Below are 21,227 nucleotides of genomic sequence, written 5' to 3' on the forward strand. Positions count from 1 at the left end.
TTTCTTATTTTTTATGTTTGGTTTTTGGTGTTAAACATTATATTATGCATTAATAAATTTTTTTTTATTGATTATATATATTCATACGCCTAAAAAGAAAGAAAAAAAAAACCAAACATACATAAAAAATATATATAATCGTAAAAATAAAAGAAAAATATATATAATAATAAACCGATTATATACCAGACAATTATTCTTCAAAATTATAAATTCATAAAAGTATATACGAAATATATATATATATATATATATATATATATATATATATATATATATATATATATATATATAAATATATACCATACATAAAAATTATTATTAATTATATGTATTGTCTTTTGAAGAATGAAAAGTGGAATGCACTCATTTGTGGTAGACAGTGGTACCAGCCATACCATCCTGAGAGACAAATGATACTTCATAAACCTGATTAATAAAACAGCCGACATCACAACCATAGCTGGTACAGCTAATCTAATCGAAGGCTGCGGCCAAGCATGCATTTTATTGTCTAATGGTACACATCTAGAGATAGATGATGCATTGTACTCACCTAGCTCTAATAGGAACTTGTTAAGTTTCAAAGACATAAGACAATGGTTTTCATATTGAAACCAAGGGTGAAGGAAATAAAGAATTTCTTCAGATTTATAATATCACCCAAGGCAATAAAAGAGTCCTTGAGACTATACCAGCATGTGGGACTGGACTTTACAATGTTAAGACTAGTATGGTTGAGGCTAATGCCGTGATGAACAAAGAACTCAAAGAAGAGTTCACTCTTTGGCATGACAGGCTGGGTCACCGCGGATCAGTGATGATGAGGAAAATCATAACAAATTCAAATGGCCACAATTGGAAAAATAAAAGAGTTATCCCTAAATACCTCACATGTGAAGCATGTTCACAAGGAAAATTAATCACTAGGCCATCACCAGCCAAAGTGAATAAGGAAATGATAAATTTTCTGGAAAGAATACAAGTTGATATTTGTGGACCAATACACCCACCCTGTGGGACTTTCAGATATTTTATGGTTTTAATTGATGCATCTACAAGATGGTCACACGTTTGTCTCTTATCAACTCGTAATCTAGCACTTGCGAGGTTGCTGGCTCAGATTATAAGACTTAGAGCACACTTTCCAGATTTTCCTTTAAAGACTATACGTCTTGACAATGCTAGTGAATTCACTTCCCAAGCTTTTAATGACTACTGTATGTCCATGGGGGTAAGTGTGGAACATTCTGTAGCACATATCCATACTCAGAACGGTCTGGCTGAATCTTTTATAAAAAGAATTCAGTGGACTGCCCGACCACTCTTAATGAATACCAAACTCCCAATATCAGCTTGGGGACATGCTGTGCTACATGCAGCCGAGTTAATTAGTCTCAGGCCATCAAATGAACATAAATACTCGCCATCCCAACTAATTACGGGTCATGAACCAGATATTTCCCATCTAAGAGTTTTTGGATGTGCAGTCCAAGTGCCTATAGCACCACCACAGAGAACAAAGATGGGACCTCAAAGGAGGATGGGAGTATATGTTGGATACGATTCCCCCACTATTATTAAATACCTAGAGCCAACAACTGGTGATTTGTTTAAGGCCAGGTTTGCGGATTGTCATTTTGATGAATCTAAGTATCCAGCATTAGGGGGATATTTTGGTAAGCTGGAAAAAGATATAAAATGGAATCAAACATCCTTAACATGGCAGGATCCTCGGACTAGAGATTGTGATCTAGAAGTCCAGAAAATAATACATTTGCAAGAGCTAGCTAATAAATTGCCAGATTCCTTTGCTGACCCAAATAGAGTAACCAAGTCATATATACCAGCTGCCAATGCACCAATAAGACTTGATGTCCATGAGTGACATAATCAAGCTGCTACTACGTCTAAACCACAGTTAACACGTGGTAGACCATCAGGTTCCAAAGACAAAGAAGTTCGGAAAAGAAAATGTGCAAAAAAATCCGAATCCTTTGAAACCCTAGACATGGAAAAGGGAACTCATGTACCATCAAAAGAAACTTGGGACGCCAAGGATCAAGGTACTGAGGTTCCTGACAATAATGAGATCTCAATAAATTATGTCATGTCTGGAAGGGAATGGAACAGAAAACATGTCGACATGGATGATATATTTGCATACAATGTAGCACTTGAATTGATGGAAAATGAGGATCTAGAACCCACATCTATATATGAATGCATGCAACGACCAGATTGGTTAAAATGGAAATAAGCCATTAATGTGGAGTTAGAATCATTGAAAAAGAGAGGTGTATTTGGACTGATCATCCGGACACCCCATGATATAAAACCAGTGGGATACAAATGGGTTTTTGTGAGAAAAAGAAATGAGAAAGGTGAAGTTGTAAGATACAAAGCACGACTTGTTGCACAAGGATTCTCACAAAGACCAGGAATAGATTATGAGGAAACTTATTCCCCTGTGGTGGATGCTACGACCTTGAGATTTTTAATAAGTCTGGCTATAAGAGAAGGTCTAGATATGCGGTTAATGGATGTTGTAACTGCCTACTTGTATGGTCCACTGGATAATGAGATATACATGAAAATTCCAGATGGTATTGAAATGAAAAACAAAGAGAGTTCTCGAGAACAACATTGTATCAAATTGAACAAGTCTCTTTATGGATTAAAGCAATCAGGTCGAGTGTGGTATAATAGACTATCTGAGTATCTCCTGAAAGAAGGATACAAAAACGACCAGGTCTGCCCATGTATTTTCATAAAGAAGTTCAATAAGGGTTTTGTAATCATTGCAGTATATGTAGATGATTTAAATATCCTAGGAACATCTGGAGAAATTTCCCAAACTGTTGAATATCTCAAGAAAGAATTCGAGATGAAAGATCTCGGGAAAACAAAGTTTTGTTTGGGTTTACAATTTGAGTATGTAAAAGATGGAATCCTTGTGTATCAAGAAACATATACGGAAAAGATACTCAAGAAATTTAATATGGACAAATCTCACCCATTAAACAGTCCCATGGTTGTGAGAAGCCTTGGTCTGGACACGGATCCATTTGGTCCAAAGAGGGACGATGAAGAGATCCTTGGTCCAGAGGTGCCATATCTCAGTGCCATAGGAGCTCTGATGTACTTAGCTGGCCATACACGACCAGACATCAGTTTTGCTGTGAACTTACTATCTAGGTTCAGCTCATGTCTGACCCAAAGGCACTGGAATGGGATAAAACATGTACTTCGTTATCTACAAGGAACGAAGGATTTGGGTCTTATGTTTACTAACCAATCTAAGGAAGGTTTAGTTGGTTTTGCTGATGCAGGTTACCTATCTGATCCACATTTTGGTAGATCTCAGACTGGATATGTTTTTACACATGGAGGGACAGCAATATCTTGGCGGTCCATGAAACAGACCATGGCAGCTACTTCCTCAAATCATGCAGAAATATTGGCGATGCATGAGGCTAGTCGAGAGTGTGTATGGTTGAGATCCATGACACAGCACATCAGTACCACCTGTGGTATAATCAAAGGAAAATATCCACCTACCATCCTATACGAAGATAACACAGCCTGCATTGCTTAGCTTAAAGATGGATACATCAAAGGAGACCGGACGAAGCACATTCTTCCAAAGTTCTTCTTTACCCACGAGCTCCAGAAGGCAGGAGAGGTCCAAGTGTTACAAGTCAGTTCAAGTGAGAATTCAGCCGATCTCTTCACCAAGTCCTTAGCCACATCAGTGTTCAAGAAGCTCGTGCATCAGATAGGCATGTGTCGACTGAAAGATCTTCAGTGATGCATTCATCAGGGGGAGTTCATGTGTTGTACTCTTTTTTCTTATCCACGGTTTTGTCCCACTGGATTTTCCTGGAAAGGTTTTAATGAGGCAACATCAAAAGCATGAATGAACCCTAAACCAGAAGTGTCGATCAAGGGAGAGTGTTGTGATCCGAGAATATATGATCGACATATATCATTGTCATTATCTCTTATACATTGGTGTTTATCTCTTTATTAGGATAACTATAATATCATGTATATATATGATAGTTTCAACTTAATAAAGACACGCTTTAGATCGTACAACACAAAAACTGTTTATTTATGGATATGAGTTTTATCGTCAAAGTAATATTCGTCAATATTTTCATTACAATAACATATACTGAAAGTTACTAAATTAAATTAAACTAAAGTACTTTAATAGTGATGTAACAAATATATAACAAAAAAAAAACAATTTGATTATTAGAAATTAAGGTCGTACTGGAAGGAAATGTTTATTCGGAAGCACAAATTTATCTTTGCGGTCAACATTTATAAATTAATCACATTGTAGCATCTTATATATTAAAACATAAGTCATGACTTCTTTTATGTGTGATTTTTTTTTTAAAAATGGATCCTTAGAGATTCATGTTTCATTTATTTCATATTAATATTTTCTTACTTGCATAACTACTTACCTACAATAATGGGTTTAGGGTAATTTAATTTAAATGTTAACAACACATTGTTTTATAATTATGATCAACTTCAAAATTTTTAAATCAATCACAATTTACTATGCATTAATATATTTATATTAAATTAAATTTTATAAAACAAAAAAATTAAACTATATCTTATTTTTGTTTAAAATATTAAACTAAATTAATATTTATATTAATCATAATCACTCATGTTAAAATATAAATATTATATTAAACTAAATATGATTAAATTATATTAAATTGATAATTTGTAAGTTTTATTTTCATAAATATAAAAATCTTATTTATTAAATTTATTTTTTAAGTTGTATTATCTTTTAAATATTTACTTTAATGATTTTTTTTCTTTGGGCATAATAATATCATAACAATAATTATAGCTGTATATTAGTCTTTTCTTTTCTGAAACAACAAGACAATAATTGTCAAAAATTGTATATAAATATTTTCACTGATTTTGTAATTAGTAATGAAATTAATGTTATTTTAAATTTATATGTATTATATGTATATATATATATGTATGTATATATATATTACTCAGTTATTTTTTTATAAAATGAAAAAATTATATCATATTTTACTATTTTATATTAATATCTATCATCTTAAAATAAAATCATTGTATTTAACAAAATATGAAAAAAAATTTAAATTGATAAGTTAATATATTTTATTTTCATAAATATCAAAAATATATGCTAAAAATATAATATGTTGGTAGAACGGGTTAACATTAGTAAATTATATAATTCATGTATAAAGATTAACTTATCTTAATGTTTTATGTATTTATATATATATTTATTTAAATGGATTTACATAAAAATATTGATAAAGAAAATATAGCGCTTTAAATGACGCATCAGGATTATAATAAATTTAATACAAAATAATTTTAAAATATATATAATAAGAAGCAACATATATATGTGATGATTTAAATAAATTAATTAACTTACAATATGAAAACTATAGAATTATTTATTTAAAATAATTATATAAATATTTAAATATATAAGTGACCTTATAAATATATATTAATTATGTAAATCAAATATTTATGTATATAAACATGAAAATTAATACCGCACGGTTGTGCGGGTCCAAATCTAGTGCATTTTTGAAACAAATATGAAAACTCTACCAAGTCTTAACTTACAAATTAAAAAAAAATAATATTAACTTCCAACAGTTAGTCTGATCTAGTCAAGTCCTGAGAAAATATGGAAGGCATGAAACATTGGAGTAGGGAGCTCACTTTTTTTTAACCCAGTATATATTATGCTATTACAAACTATGAGAAATATTACAGACGATTCTTCAGCCGATAATTCTATATGTCTTATGAGGTTTCACGTCTGACTGCATCATCTGAGCCGCTCTATCGGATCCATGCTAGCTGATATTTTTTGCACCATGCTGCAGATCTCTTGTAAGCCGCTTTTCCGTTAATTCACATAATTTCGCCTTCTCTGGAACTGAAACCTAGGCCTTCTAGTGTAGAAGCATTAATGAACATTTGGTCAAACCACTAGACCAATGGAGTTTCCACAGGGAGCTCACTTTATAAAGTCCATGACTTTTAGATCATTTTCAAAAAAAAAAACTAAAGTTTGTAAGAATTTATATTGAAAATTTAAAAATGTTTTCTGCAAAATAAAATTCAAAATTATTTTAGAAATATTTATATTTAACAATATGGTCCTCATATTTTTCATAATGAATTTAAACACATAAAAATTTCAAAATAGCTAACACATATATAAAAATATTACAGCAATATTAATTGATCAAATGTTACATTAAAATATAGAATTTACATAGAAATACATAATTAAATATTAGATTACGATTAAAATACCATATTATTCCATAAAATATTTTATAATATTTCCAAAGTTCCTTTTGTAATATTGTATTATCTTAATATAGTTTTAAAATATTTTAAATCTTATTTTAATGTTTTTTATTTTATGTATAAAACTTATATTTACAAAAAAAAATGTAAGGATAAAATGCAAATAAAAATACAAAATTTCATATTTGAAGTTTTTAGTATGGACACTATATTATCAAATCTTATCAAACTTTTTGATTTCTTATTGATTTTTTTAAAAAAATAATAGTTTTTATTGATTATAAAAATACCCAATCCATTTCGTATGAATAATAAGTCTACGTAAAACTACTTATGTAATGAAAGTGAGAGTATAAGATATTTTTTTTCAAGCTGTATAAGATATCTTTATCCTTAGTACAAAAAAAAGATTGACATTGGAACTTGTGAGTTGTGACACCTCCAATCCAATAACCTATACAAGTTGGAGAGACAAAATTATATTTAAATTTTAGAGGTTGTCAATTTCCCTAACCTAATAATATGTTAATGCCTAGTAAATGTACTGTCCACCAAACTTTGTTTGGTGTATCGGTCAGAAAAAGTGACACGGGAAACCGATAAACCAAGTTTCCCAAGAGAAAAGTAGAAAGGCCAAATCAGACAAAGCAGGTGTAACCGGTAATAACCAGTAAACTAAATTCCCCTTTTTCCAGACCCGTTGAAAAACTCCGTCTAAAGTGACGTTACGTTCCGTTCAATATATAAGCAGCTTCTGCACTCAACATCCTCTTTTTTTTCCCTTCTTCACTCTTTCTAAGTCTCCTATAAATCTCCCCCTCTTCCACGGTGAGGCTTCGTCGGAGAATCATCAAACTTACTCGCCCCTCCTACGATTTTTTTCAGTTTATCATCCCTGGCCGGAGGTTCGGTTCCTTTGTCCCTCGCAAAATAACTCACTTTGTTTTTCTTTTAATCTGCTTGTTGTTCCTTTTTTTCTTTAATTTCGATCCCCTTATGTAGATTTAGATCTGATTTTTTAATCATTTCTAGAGCAAGCGCGAGTGATCTTGAAAATGTGTCTGTTATTGGATCTTGATCTATACTTCTTTCATTTTACAATTTGGATAGAGCAGTAAGAAGCACAGCTTCTCTCATTAAAAAAGAAGAAGTCAATGCTGTAGATGCAATATTTGTTTTTTTTTTGTTTTTCGAGAAAATATTTGTTTTATTTTTGTTTGATACTCAGTGAAAAGATCTTATTTGTTTACGGATTGAGATGTGAGGGTGTATATTGGGACAAGTTAATTTCGCGTGTCTCAACAACACTAGATGTCTTGGTTTTTTTTTCTCCCCCGTTAAAACAGCGTTTACATAAGATTCGAGTCAAATATATTTACAGTATCTTTGTAATAATCTCGTTATTATTTTTGGGTTTTGATTTTTAGATCTTTGGTCAAATTGATATTAAAGAGACTTTGAATCGATTGATGGAGCCACTTGGACTAAGAGCTGTTGGTTCACACTGTTCTCTATCGGAGATGGACGATCTTGATCTGACTCGAGCGTTAGACAAACCGAGGTTGAAGATCGAACGGAAGAGATCTTTCGATGAGAGGTCAATGAGTGAGCTATCGGCTGGTTACGGTAGACACGACGGTTTGTACGATTCTCCAAGAGGCAGGTCGGTGCTCGACACCCCTCTCTCTTCTGCTAGAAACTGCTTTGAGCCTCATCCTATGATGGCTGAGGCTTGGGAGGCCCTAAGGAGGTCAATGGTCTTCTTCCGTGGTCATCCTGTTGGTACTCTCGCAGCTGTCGATAATACTACCGACGAGGTCTTAAACTACGACCAGGTAACAATTGGCTGGCTCATACCTCTATATCATATGTATTTATTAGACTATATGGTTAAGTACGGTTTATACCGGTTTAGTATTGTATATAAATAGAAGAAACATTGATAACGGTTGTAACAGAATATGATGAATAAACAGATTCTTATCTTCATCTCTTTCGTCTATCACTGAGCTTAGCTCGATCTCTCTGGATCTAATATTATTGATTATGTTATGTTCGGTTAATGTAGGTGTTTGTGCGTGATTTCGTACCGAGTGCACTGGCGTTTCTGATGAATGGAGAATCGGACATAGTGAAACACTTCTTGCTCAAGACACTTCAGCTTCAAGACTCGGAGAAGCGTGTGGACCGGTTCAAGTTAGGGAAAGGTGTGATGCCTGCAAGCTTCAAGGTGCGTCACGATCCCGTCCGAGAAATGGACCACCTCGTTGCGGATTTTGGCGAAACCGCCATCGGACGAGTGGCCCCTGTTGATTCGGGGTTCTGGTGGATTATTCTTCTCCGTGCTTACACCAAGTCTACAGGAGATTTGACTCTCTCGGAGACACCTGAGTGTCAAAAGGGAATTAAACTCATCCTCTCTTTGTGCTTAGCTGAAGGGTTCGACACGTTCCCTACGCTTCTTTGTGCGGATGGATGTTCCATGATTGATCGAAGAATGGTAATTAATTGACATCTTTATTATACACACATTATTATTATTATTATTATTATTATTATTATTATTATTAAATACTAATGTTTGGTTTTTTTTTGTAAATTGAAGGGCGTTTATGGGTATCCAATTGAGATCCAAGCGTTGTTCTACATGGCTCTTAGATGTGCCTTGTCGATGCTAAAGCCTGACGGAGATGGCAGAGAGTGCATTGAGAAGATCACTAAGCGACTTCACGCTTTGAGCTTCCATATGCGCAATTACTTCTGGCTTGATCACCACCAGCTCAATGACATTTACAGGTATATACTGTTTTTCTTTAGATAATATATATAAACTAGAAACCAAAATAAAACCTTACATCTTTTATTTGAAGGTACAAGACTGAGGAGTACTCACACACTGCGGTGAATAAGTTCAATGTAATGCCGGACTCTATACCAGAATGGGTTTTTGACTTCATGCCTCTCCGTGGAGGCTACTTTGTGGGCAATGTAGGACCTGCCCATATGGACTTCCGGTGGTTTGCACTCGGCAACTGCGTCTCCATTCTCTCGTCCTTGGCCACTCCAGATCAGTCCATGGCCATTATGGACCTTCTTGAGCACAGGTGGGCTGAGCTTGTAGGCGAGATGCCCCTCAAGATTTGTTATCCTTGCCTCGAGGGTCACGAGTGGCGCATCATCACTGGCTGTGACCCCAAGAATACTCGGTGGAGCTACCACAACGGAGGTTCTTGGCCAGGTCTGTTTTCGTTCCCTTTGAACTGATTGCATTAAACATTTATTATATCTAGCTTGCATCACTTAGATTTTCTTATATGTTCTAAATTGAAAATTTGGATGGTCTGAATAACGAATAATCACATATTGTTGTTTTGTTTGCTGATAAATTTGTCAATGCATATCAAACAATCGATTTAATTCCGACTTCCTTTCTGTTTTTTCTTTTTTTTTTTCTGTTGCAATGTGCAGTTTTGCTGTGGCAGCTAACGGCAGCGTGCATCAAAACAGGAAGACCGCAGATCGCAAGACGTGCGGTTGACCTCATAGAATCGCGTCTTCACAGGGACTGTTGGCCAGAGTATTACGACGGCAAGCTCGGGAGGTACGTAGGGAAGCAGGCTAGGAAGTACCAGACCTGGTCAATAGCTGGTTACTTAGTGGCTAAAATGCTGCTAGAAGACCCTTCACACATCGGTATGATATCTCTCGAAGAAGACAAACTCATGAAACCAGTTATTAAGCGATCTGCGTCTTGGCCGCAACTTTGAAAAACCGATCTCGGTTTTCGGTCTGTTCTGTATTTGCCACTGTATTTTTTTTGTTCACTTTTTTGGTTGCTGCTGTATAATAATGTCACTGAAAACTTCTGCCGGAGAAGGGGACAAGAACTTTATTGATTGCTTATTTCTTGCTTTGCAAGATAGAAGAGAAAAATGGGCAAAGCTCATTTGCCATTTTTAATCGACGTTACAATTAGGACTGGTCATAATATCTCGACCTGAAATCTAAACCGATCCTGGTTCAAACAATCATAATTTGAACTATAGCCATGTTTGTCTACTGAACGCAGCGTCGATATCAAGAAATCAATAAATATAAAGAGATGTTATGTGACAGGTCAGCTTCAAGTCAAAATTCTGAATTTGAAGATGCAAAAACTGAACGCAAGCGGTACGTAATACATATGCCTCAGCCGCTGAAATTAACACCGGTGATAAAAATGGTGAAAAGGCTATCGATACCGGCAACAATCATATAACAACGATACATCAGTATTTCTCTCTCATGTTTGTTATTTATTTCTCGCTGCCGCCTGCCGCAGACGCTTATGTTTCTCAAACAAACATGGCTATATATAGAAATATTCAAGCGGATAATAAATGTATACTTGAACCCAATTGGATAATAATATCTAAAGTTAATAACTCAATAGAACATCTCCAAAATTAAGTAAAATGTTGGTAAGTGTTCTAATCCTAGTGTTCTTGCTTAAGAACTAATCGAACCAGAGAGAGAGAGAGATCGGATGCTTTGTTTGTGAAAGAATGAGATGTGTTGTCTTATTCCATGAGTAATGAGTTCCTTATATAGGATTACATAGCTTGAAGACCAAGTCTAAAAACTTGGAGTAGGGAACAAGAAACTTAGAGTAGGGAACAAGTAAATCTAGAACATTCCATACTAGACATCACACAATATTCATAACACTTCCCCTTGATGTCCATTATGTGTGTAAGATGCTATCTCGTTAAAAACCGAGATTGTAATGCCATAACCGTCTAGAGTTTGTAATGCGTTTGGAATACTGCCTCGTTAAAACCTTTCCATGGTAAACCCAAAAACCCAATGTGGTAAAAACGGGAAGCCATGGATAGGAAAAAGAGTACAGCCGCATTACTTCCCCTGAAGTGAACATCACTGAAGGCTTCTCAGTGATCGCATACCAATCTGCTGCATAAGCTTCCTGAGCGTGCATGTTGGTAATGCCTTAGTGAAGAGGTCGGCTGAGTTCTCGCTTGATCTGACTTGGAGTACCTTGACCTCTCCTTCCTTCTGTAGATCATGGGTGAAGAAGAACTTGGGGAGAACGTGCTTAGTCTTGTCACCCTTGATGTATCCATCCTTGAGCTGAGCTATGCAGGCCGCATTGTCTTCATAAAGAATGGTCGGCTCGTCTTTACCATCCGTGATTCCACATGCTGTCCGAATATGGTGTGTCATGAGTCTCAACCAGACACACTCTCTACTTGCTTCATGGATCGCCAATATCTCCGAGTGATTGGATGATGTGGCTGATATAGTCTGCTTGACTGATCTCCATGAAATGGCCGTGCCTCCATATGTGAAAACATAGCCGGTTTGGGACTTAGCACTGTGTGGGTCGGATTGGTAACCTGCATCAGCAAAACCAACCAAATCTTCTTTGTTTTGGTTAGCATAAAACAATCCTACATCCTTAGTTCCTTGTAGGTATCTTAGGATGTGTTTGATCCCATTCCAATGCCTCATGGTCGGACATGAACTGAATCTGGACAATAGGCTCACAGCAAAACATATGTCCGGCCTAGTATGTGTAGTTAAGTACATCAAGGCGCCAATGGCACTAAGGTAAGGATACTCTGGACCAAGTACCTCTTCATCCTTGGCCTTGGGTCTAAATGGATCAGTGTCTAGACCAAGGGATCTCACAACCATGGGACTACTAAGTGGATGACACTTATCCATATTGAACCTTTTAAGAAGCTTTTCTGTATAGGTCTTTTGGTGCACAAGGATTCCATCCTTAAGATGTTCAATCTGTAGTCCCAGACAAAACTTAGTCTTTCCCAAATCTTTCATCTCAAATTCTTTCTTGAGATACTCAACTGTTTGGGAAATCTCTTTGGCCGTTCCAAGTATGTTTAGGTCATCAACATACACGGCTATGATCACATAGCCTTGGCCGGATTTCTTAATGAATATACATGGGCTTACTTGATCATTCTTGTAGCCTTCTTTCAGTAAGTACTCACTCAATCTGTTGTACCACATTCGACCAGATTGTTTCAATCCATACAAAGCTTTGTTTAGCTTAATGCAATGTTGTTCTCGAGAACCTTTAGCATTCTTAGGTATTTCAATACCTTCTGGTACTTTCATGTATATGTCATTGTCCAGTGGTCCATAAAGATATGCGGTTACTACATCCATTAACCGTAAATCAAGATTTTCTCTTATGGCCAGACTTATAAGGAATCTGAATGTTGTTGCATCCACCACGGGAGAATAAGTCTCCTCATAATCGATTCCTGGTCTCTGTGAGAATCCTTGTGCAACAAGTCGGGCTTTATACCTCACGACTTCACCATTCTCATTTCTCTTTCTCACAAAGACCCATTTGTATCCCACTGGTTTTATATTATGTGGTGTTAGGAGTATTGATCCAAAAACACCTCTCTTCTTGAAAGAGTTTAACTCCACGTTTATGGCTTCTTTCCACTTAAGCCAATCTTTTCTTTGCATGCATTCATAAATAGACGTGGGTTCTAGATCCTCATCATCTTCAATGATCTCAAGTGCTACATGATATGCAAATAAATCACTTATGTCGACATGTTTTCTGTTCCATTGTTTTCCAGACATGATATAATTTATAGAGATCTCTTCATTGTCAGGAAGTTCAGGATCCTGAGTTTTGGCGTCCCAAATCTCATTAGATACCTTAGCAGCCGGACCAATGGTCATGTCTGTGGATTCTGGTACGTCTGGACCATGTCCGGACGTTGGTTCGTCCACGTCCCGGAGCCTTGGGACGGCCGGATCGACCACATCGACCAGATCCATCTTCCCCTCGACCACGGTTGGTCTTGCACCTTTCTTATTTATGCGAGGGTTCTTATCTTTGGAACCAATTGGTCTACCACGTTTCAGACGTGCCATAGACTCTATAGCAACTTGGTTTTGTCCCTTCTGGACATCAATTCTTATTGGTGCATTAGCAGCTGGTATGTATGACTTGGTCATTCTATTTGGGTCAGCAAAGGAATCTGGCAATTTATTAGCTAGCTCTTGCAGATGTATAATCTTTTGAACTTCAAGATCACATGCTTGAGTTCGAGGATCTTGCCATGCTTGGGATGTATGATTCCATGTAATTTCTTTTACCAGCTTGCTATTATTTCCTCCCAATGTTGGATACTCAGATTCCACAAAGTGGCAATCTGCATACCTGGCCTTAAACAAATCACCCGTGGTTGGCTCAAGGTATTTTATAATTGAAGGAGAATCATATCCAACATATATTCCCATCCTTCTCTGAGCTCCCATCTTTGTTCTTTGTGGTGGAGCTATTGGATAATAAACAGCACATCCAAAAGTCTTAAGATGGGAGATGTCTGGCTCTCGACCCATGAGGAGCTGGGATGGTGAATATCTATGCTCACTAGATGGTCTGATGCGTATTAATTCCGCAGCATGCAACACTGCATGTCCCCAAGCTGTGATTGGAAGATTACTTTTCATGAGTAAAGGTCTAGCAATCATCTGAATCCTTTTGATAAAGGACTCGGCTAGACCGTTCTGTGTATGGACATGTGCCACGGAGTGTTCAACTGCCACCCCCATGGACATACAGTACTCATAAAAGGCTTGGGAAGTGAATTCACCAGCATTATCAAGACGTATAGTCTTCAAAGGAAAGTCTGGAAAGTGTGCTTTCAATCTGATGATTTGAGCAAGTAGTCTAGCTAAGGCTAGATTTCGTGTGGATAATAAACACACATGGGACCATCTTGTGGATGCATCAACTAGTACCATGAAGTACCTAAACGTCCCACTAGGTGGGTGTATTGGTCCACAGATGTCACCTTGTATTCTTTCCAGAAAACCTATGGTTTCCTTTGTCACTTTGACTGGTGATGGTCGGACTATGAGTTTTCCTTGTGCACAAGGCACACATGTATGGATCTTAGGAACAACTCGTCTACATTTAAGGTTATGACCATTAGAATTTAGGATAAGTCTACGCATCATAGATGTTCCGGGATGCCCTAACCGGTCGTGCCACAAGTTGAAATTCTCTTTGAATTCCTTGCTTATCACAGCATTGGCTTCGACCACACTGATCTGAGCACAGTAAAGACCAGTGGATATAGCTGGTATTGTCTCCAAGACCTTCTTATGGTCTTGGACGAATTCATAAATATTTAAGAATTCTTTGGCTCCTTCTCCAACAGTTTCAATATGAAGACCATTCTTGCGAATGTCTTTAAAGCTCAACAGGCTTCTTTTAGAGTTTGGAGAATACAATGCCTCATCTATTTCTAGATGTGTTCCATTTGGTAATAGAACATAGGCTTGGCCGTGGCCTTTTATTAGTGGTGATACACCAGCTATTGTGTTCACATTGGCATCTTTCAATGTTAGATCAACAAAGAATTTCTTATCCTTAAAAATCGTGTGGCTTGATCCACTGTCAACCACAAGTGTGTCCATACTTCCTTTCATTCTAGACAATAAAAATATAATCTGAATCATTCATATTATTATTGAAAATGGAAGTAAACATAGTTTATTCTTAAAATAAAATATAGAATGCAAAAGCACTTAAAAAAAATTCTTAAAGCCTAAAAACACCAAAAGCATTCAAACACAAATCGTTTGATGCATCACATTATTCAACTGGGTCATCATTCAGCATAGTGAGTATGTCTGAAGTCTCAAAATCCATGAGGTCGTCCTTGTCATGATCAAAATCGTCCTCACCATCCTTGTACACCATGTGTGCTTCTGGATTCTTGCCCTTGAGACTCTCTTGATAGAGGTCGACCAGATGCTTGGCTGTGCGGCAATTCTTTGCCCAATGATTCATCATTCCGCATCTATGGCAAGGTGAGCTTGTAGGATTCTGTGGTTTTGAAGATGTCCCATTGCCTTTGCTTTTGCCATGCCCATTATTGGACTGGTTTGGACGGTCATAAGGGGTGTTACGCCCTTTGCCATAGCCACCACGTCCACGTCCTCGCCCTTGACCCCCACGACCGCGTCCTCTTCCATATGAGGAACTGCGGCCCTTTTGGTCATACCGGACATGGTTGGCTTCAGCACCGTCATTAGGCTCATGTGAGGCATGATGTGCCTCAGGGACAGGCTTAGATCCAGGTGGTCTAAGCTCACTATTCTTCAAGAGCAGCTCATTGTTCTGTTCTGCAAGCAATAGACATGAGATGAGCTCACTATAGGTCTGAAAACCTTTCTGTCTGTATTGTTGCTGAAGCAACATATTGCTTGAGGACATTGTCTGGAAAGTCTTTTCCAACAACTGCTTATCAGTTACAATCTCGCCACATAGCCTCATCTTTGAGACTATTTTAAACAAGGCTGAGTTGTAATCATTCACAGACTTAAAGTCTTGAATCCTGAGATGAGTCCACTCATAGGTGGCACCCGGAAGAATCAAAGTCTTCTGGTGGTCATACCTCATCTTAAGCTCTTTCCATAACTCGTATGGATCACTTACTGTGAGGTATTGAGCTTTTAAGCTCTCTTCAATGTGATGACGGATGATCATGAGGGTTTGAGAGTTCTCTTTCTTAGTAGCTTTGTTCTGGGGAACGATGCACTGCTCTAGGCCTTTGGCTCCAAGAGAGATCTCAACGTCTAATGCCCATTGGAGATAATTGTCACCCCTCACACTTAGAGGTGCAAAGTCCAAGTTTGTGATTTTGGCCATCTGAAAAATAAAAATCAGATTGTTTAGGTCTTTTAGAAAATTTTATTTTCTTATAATTCATCCATCAACTTGCTTTAAAAAATAAGATGGATGAGAGCATGGTCTTGGTCGTACCTAGGGTACACTTCATTGACTCATGCAGCCTGTGGGCTAGCTGTACCGGAAGGTATCTCATCGACCAATACGGCCTGTGGTCTAGTCGTACCGGAAGGTACACATCATCGACCATGGTCTATCATTGACCTTATTGTCTAGCCATACTAAGTAGTATGGATCATTGACTAAAAATTCAAGATCTAACCACACAATGGTGTGGATCATTGATAAAAAAATGTGGAAACATAAGACTAATTTTGTTTTAGACATATAGCGTATCATCCTTTAATAAGGGGTATCACTTGTTGTCTTATACAAAATGAAAGTCATGTTATTACATGCTTGAAATTTTCTTATGATTCAAATTTCCTTTTAATCTGATATTAACTTTAAGGATTAGATTTTAAAGATTCAAATCAGATTTTAAGTTTTGGTTAAACATATACTTATGTTTTGATTTAGACATATAGCGTGTCATCCTTAAAAAGGGGTATCGCTTGTTGTCTAATATACAAAACTAAAGTTATGAGGGATTTTAGGGTTTTGAGATCCAAAATTTTAGGGTTTAGGTTTAGAATTTCGGATCTGATCAAATATGATCTAATAGAGTTTATAAGATTTTATAAAATCGATTTATAAGTTTTTAAACAAGAACTAGATCAACTTTTAAAATCGGATTCAAAAATAAGAAAGATGAAACCGAAAAATAAAACTTAAGCTGTAAGTAAAAATTAGGGTTTTGAGATCTAACATTTTACTTTGCCGATTCTTCTCCTTGGTTCCTTTCTTAGAAACCTTAATCAATCAAACAAAGAAAGGATTCAAAGTATGATTAGTTTAAGATCTAAGAAACAACTGAATGTAAAAGATCTTAGAGATAGAAGTGGTTGGCGGCGGCTAGGGTTTATGATGGTCTCCGAGTTGGTTGATCTTGAGCAAGATCGTGCTGATAACGTGTTCTAATCCTAGTGTTCTTGCTTAAGAACTAATCGAACCAGAGAGAGAGAGAGAGAGATCGGATGCTTTGTTTGTGAAAGAATGAGATGTGTTGTCTTATTCCATGAGTAATGAGTTCCTTATATAGGATTACATAGCTTGAAGACCAAGTCTAAAAACTTGGAGTAGGGAACAAGAAACTTAGAGTAGGGAACAAGTAAATCTAGAACATTCCATACTAGACATCACACAATATTCATAACAGTAAGAACATTATTTCCATAAACCCAAACACATAGTGTATTTTGTTGATATATATGTGTTTTGATTATTAGAAGTTTATTTTATTTTCATATAGTAGCATTATTTTAGTACAATATAAATTTGTATGAAAACACTATAGTATATATGTATATTGAATATTTAATACAAAATCCAGACATTATATTTGTACATCACCGCGAAATTTAAAAAAACTATCAAAAAGCAGATGATAGATCGCTAAATTAAAATATCTAAAAAATTAAAATATTCTATCCGAATCTAAATGGATATCTAAATGCTCAAACCTAATTATAAGTTTTGTTTGCCTCAATTGAGATAATCAATTAGTCATAATGTGATAATGTGCATTGATTCAGAAAGTTCTTGAACCAGATAGGACAATTTTTTTTGAAGAACTTGACGGTTGCAACTCAACAAATACACTTTTGAGTGTTGAAGACATACTTCAAGTTAAAGCCGATTCAGAAATACATTTTAGTAAGCTTTTTGATTTGCAAATAGTTTCTTCAAAAAGGTTGATATCTTCTGTACCATTCATTTTCTGTTTGCGTAGGTTCGTGTCATGTTTTCAATCCCAGATGAAGGTGAAGATCCGAAATGGGAGGACAAAGTGGATGACCCTCGAGTTGCTCACTTGAGTTGTTCACTTAGTTGTGGTTCTAGTATCTTTCTTCTCTTTCAAATTTTTTGTATTGCCATGTTAGTCACTAAATGGTCGTAAAGGGTTTAGTCTCTCATTGGTCGTACATTAACAACTCCTTTACGATCCCTAGTCTCTCATTGGTCGTAAAATTACATCTCATTTACGACCAAACATGTATTAGTCGTAAATTGGTCGTACATGTACGACCATTGTACGACCAATTTACGTCGAACCATAAAATCTTATATATACCCATCGCCTAGCCATTTGGTTGCACACTCACATCTCACTTCCCTCTCCTTTACAACCAATCGACTTCTCTCTCTAGGTAATTTTTTTTTTAGTTCTAGGTGGTTAGTTAGGTGATTAGATTAGGTTTGGAATTAGTTTAGGTTTGGAATTAGTTTAGGATGTAGTTAGTTTAGGATGAAATTAGATTATTTGTTTTAGATTATTTTTAATTAATTATTTGAATTATTTATAACCATCCATATTTTTTTTTCAGATTGACGATATTGTTATGGCTAGCAGTAGAAAGAGACTTAGAAACCGTGGCGGAGGGACCTCATACGGGAGTACCTTTCTCGGTCAGACGTCGGATCCATCAGCTTCTACCTCCCGCTCTTCAGACAATGTCCCCGAGAGCCAAACTCCTAGCGTACCTTATGTGCGTCCGCAGGCGTACGATCCTGCTGCAGTACCTCCATACTATCCGCAGTATGATACTTCGTACTTTCCTTATGAGGAACCTGAGCGTGATCAGCAGCCGCAGCAGCAGTCTCAGGATCAGTATCACCCACAGCCTGTTCCACAACAGCCTCAACAACAGCCTCAACAGCAGCCTCCACAGCCTGCTCCACACCCTGCCCCACAGCCTGGTGCATACCAGATTCCAGAGCAGGTTCCTATAGCTCCAGGTCTTCATCCAGATTTGTTGGTGCCACCGAATGCACCATATGCAAGATATTCGGTTGAAGACATTCTCCAGATGCCGGGATGAGAACGTTTGGACTAACTTGAAAGCTTATTGGAGTTTGCCTGAGTCAGTCCAATGGTCTCTCACTTGCTCTGCGGCCCGGATGACCCGAGATGCTGAGGGTAATCTGCCAATACCTCATACTTCCGGACAGACTCCACACGCCAAAAGGGCACTAGATATTGTAAGTTTTTGATATTTCTTATTTTTTATGACATATATATTAATTAAGTATTTATTAAATGCTATAGTTTAATTCATTTTTTTTAATATAGGCTGCCGCAGAAGGAGCACCACCGACTCTGGCCCGACTTTACAAGTTGACCCACCAGTATGCTGATGGCACTTTCTCTCATCCTCGAGCAGAGCAGCTCTGCAACGATGTAGAGGCTCGGATTCAAGAGGTCAAGACTCAGCTGACGCAAGAAAATCCGGATGGTGCACCGTTCCAGCTTTCTGCCATCGAACAAGACAAAATTTTTGAGCAGGTAAAATATTCGATATTCGATATTTTTAATTAATTTTTACATATTTTTTAAATATGTACTAATTAATATCTATTTATAAATTGAAGGTCGCTCCGAAGAAAAGGGGACGTATACCAGGAATCGGGAGTGTGAACGATGTCCTGAGGGCAAGAGTTGAACACGCTGCTAGACGGGAAGAAGATTCCTCGTTCCGGAGGGATTTGGAAACTGCAAACCAAACCATAGCCGACCACAACGACAAATTTAAGGTTATGGCAAACATCTTCGATATGCTGTTAGGTTCAACCCCACACGTCGACCTGTCGGTTGCGTCAGCGTGGCAGAACATGCGTTCGAGCTTTGCTGGTCCCGACCCTACTCCAGAAAAGCAGGCAAATTTGGAACGGCAAGCGGATGAGAGGACTTCTGATCTCTTCAATGATATAAACCTTAATGTTTAGTTTTTCGGTTTTAATTATTTTGTATTTTGAATATTTTAATTTTATGAAATGTTATATATTATGTTTTATGGAATTTATCAAATTCGTATTTTTTATTTTATGAATTTTAATTATTTAATTATTTTTTTTTATTTTATTTAAAGAATTTTGTAATTAATATTGTGCGTTGTAAATTGGTCTTAAAGTAACGACTAAGGTACATCTAGACGAGATGCAAGGTAGTCGTTAAGTTACGACCAATTTACATCCGCATCGATGTACTTTAGTCGTAAATTCATGACTCATTTACATCTAATATACGTCCACCCTTTACGACTCATTTACGACCAATTGTGTACATCTGTTTTAAGACCAATCTACATAGTCGTAAATGTACGACTGCTTTACGACCAATCCTCCTAGTCGTACATTTACGACTGATTTACGACCAATTATATTAGTCGTACATTTACGACCAATGTACGATCAATTGGTGATTACGACCAGTGATTACGACCAGTGATTAACGACCAATCGCAATTGGTCGTAACTTGGTCGTAATTCACCTTTAACGACCAATTTACTACCAATTCTATAGTCGTTAACGTCATGTTTTCTTGTAGTGATAAAGGAAAATTAACATTATTTAATATTTCTTTACAGTTGTTTTTTATTTATTTCATAGTTATTTTTTACTTTTATTTACTTTACTTTTTTAAATCATTTTTATATGTAAATAAATTTTTTGGTTTAATCTTTAAAAAGATAAGATTGATTTTATTTACTTATATGTATTTTAACACATGTCACAATCTTAAAATTATAACTGCCATGTGTCGCGATCGTGTTAATTAATAACTTTGAAGAACCAAGCTTTATATAATAAGATATTTAAAATAATATTTTTGTTTCGTTTTATATGTTTATGTCTTTATATTTCTATGTATATTAATTTTTTTAAAAAAATTATTATGAGTATCTAGTTTAAAGTTTTTATAAAACAATTATGGTACTATTGTTAATTTAAATTAATATATAAAATGTGTATATATTTTTCTTTATAATATTTCAATTTTTTAATTTTAGGTTAAAAGTTTGAAATATTTTAAAATTAATTTTATATTTATTTATCCAACCGTAACCGCCTACAACCGCAAACGTTAGATGTAACTTGCTTTTGATTTTAAAAAGTTCAAAGCTGTTTAAAGCGATTTGTAATGGTTTATATAATTGATTTGAAACGCTGTCAACCGCTACCAACCGCAAAAACTACGTTTCCGGGTGGTAGCGGAGAAACCAGTCAAAT

General features: G+C 36.1%; 3 protein-coding genes across 5 annotated transcripts in view; 2 read left to right on the plus strand and 1 right to left on the minus strand.

Moving 5' to 3' along the window:
- Window positions 1–10,329, plus strand: part of LOC108823150 (alkaline/neutral invertase CINV1) — a 53,753-nt gene extending 43,424 nt beyond the window's left edge. For 2 of the 3 annotated variants that reach the window (XM_056992408.1, XM_056992409.1), the window contains exons 2-6: window positions 7,797–8,204; window positions 8,438–8,869; window positions 8,975–9,165; window positions 9,240–9,607; window positions 9,838–10,329. In XM_056992408.1, coding sequence (XP_056848388.1) covers window positions 7,797–8,204; window positions 8,438–8,869; window positions 8,975–9,165; window positions 9,240–9,607; window positions 9,838–10,136 — 1,698 coding nt within the window. In that variant the 3' untranslated portion in view covers window positions 10,137–10,329. Of the gene's footprint in view, window positions 1–7,121; window positions 7,275–7,796; window positions 8,205–8,437; window positions 8,870–8,974; window positions 9,166–9,239; window positions 9,608–9,837 lie in introns of those variants that run through there. The other variant, XM_018596423.2, reaches the window with a different exon arrangement.
- A 4,690-nt stretch (window positions 10,330–15,019) lies between these two features.
- LOC108820839 (glycine-rich protein 2-like) lies at window positions 15,020–15,703 on the minus strand. The gene has a single exon (XM_018593857.2). The coding sequence runs from the start codon at window positions 15,701–15,703 to the stop codon at window positions 15,020–15,022; it is 684 nt and encodes a 227-aa protein (XP_018449359.2).
- Window positions 15,704–18,558: 2,855 nt separating this feature from the next.
- On the plus strand, window positions 18,559–19,038 carry LOC108820005 (uncharacterized). Its single transcript, XM_018593004.1, has one exon. It carries the CDS (start codon window positions 18,559–18,561, stop codon window positions 19,036–19,038), a length of 480 nt encoding a protein of 159 aa, XP_018448506.1.
- Window positions 19,039–21,227: the final 2,189 nt, after the last annotated feature.

This window comes from Raphanus sativus, chromosome 8 (assembly GCF_000801105.2).
Source record: "Raphanus sativus cultivar WK10039 chromosome 8, ASM80110v3, whole genome shotgun sequence".
In the NCBI taxonomy this organism is placed as follows: Eukaryota; Viridiplantae; Streptophyta; class Magnoliopsida; order Brassicales; family Brassicaceae; genus Raphanus; species Raphanus sativus.

Coding starts and splice junctions, on each gene's coding strand:
- LOC108820839 (XM_018593857.2), bottom strand. CDS start 15,703: ATGAGGCTATGTGGCGAGATTGTAACTGATAAGCAGTTGTTGGAAAAG.
- LOC108820005 (XM_018593004.1), top strand. CDS start 18,559: ATGGCTAGCAGTAGAAAGAGACTTAGAAACCGTGGCGGAGGGACCTCA.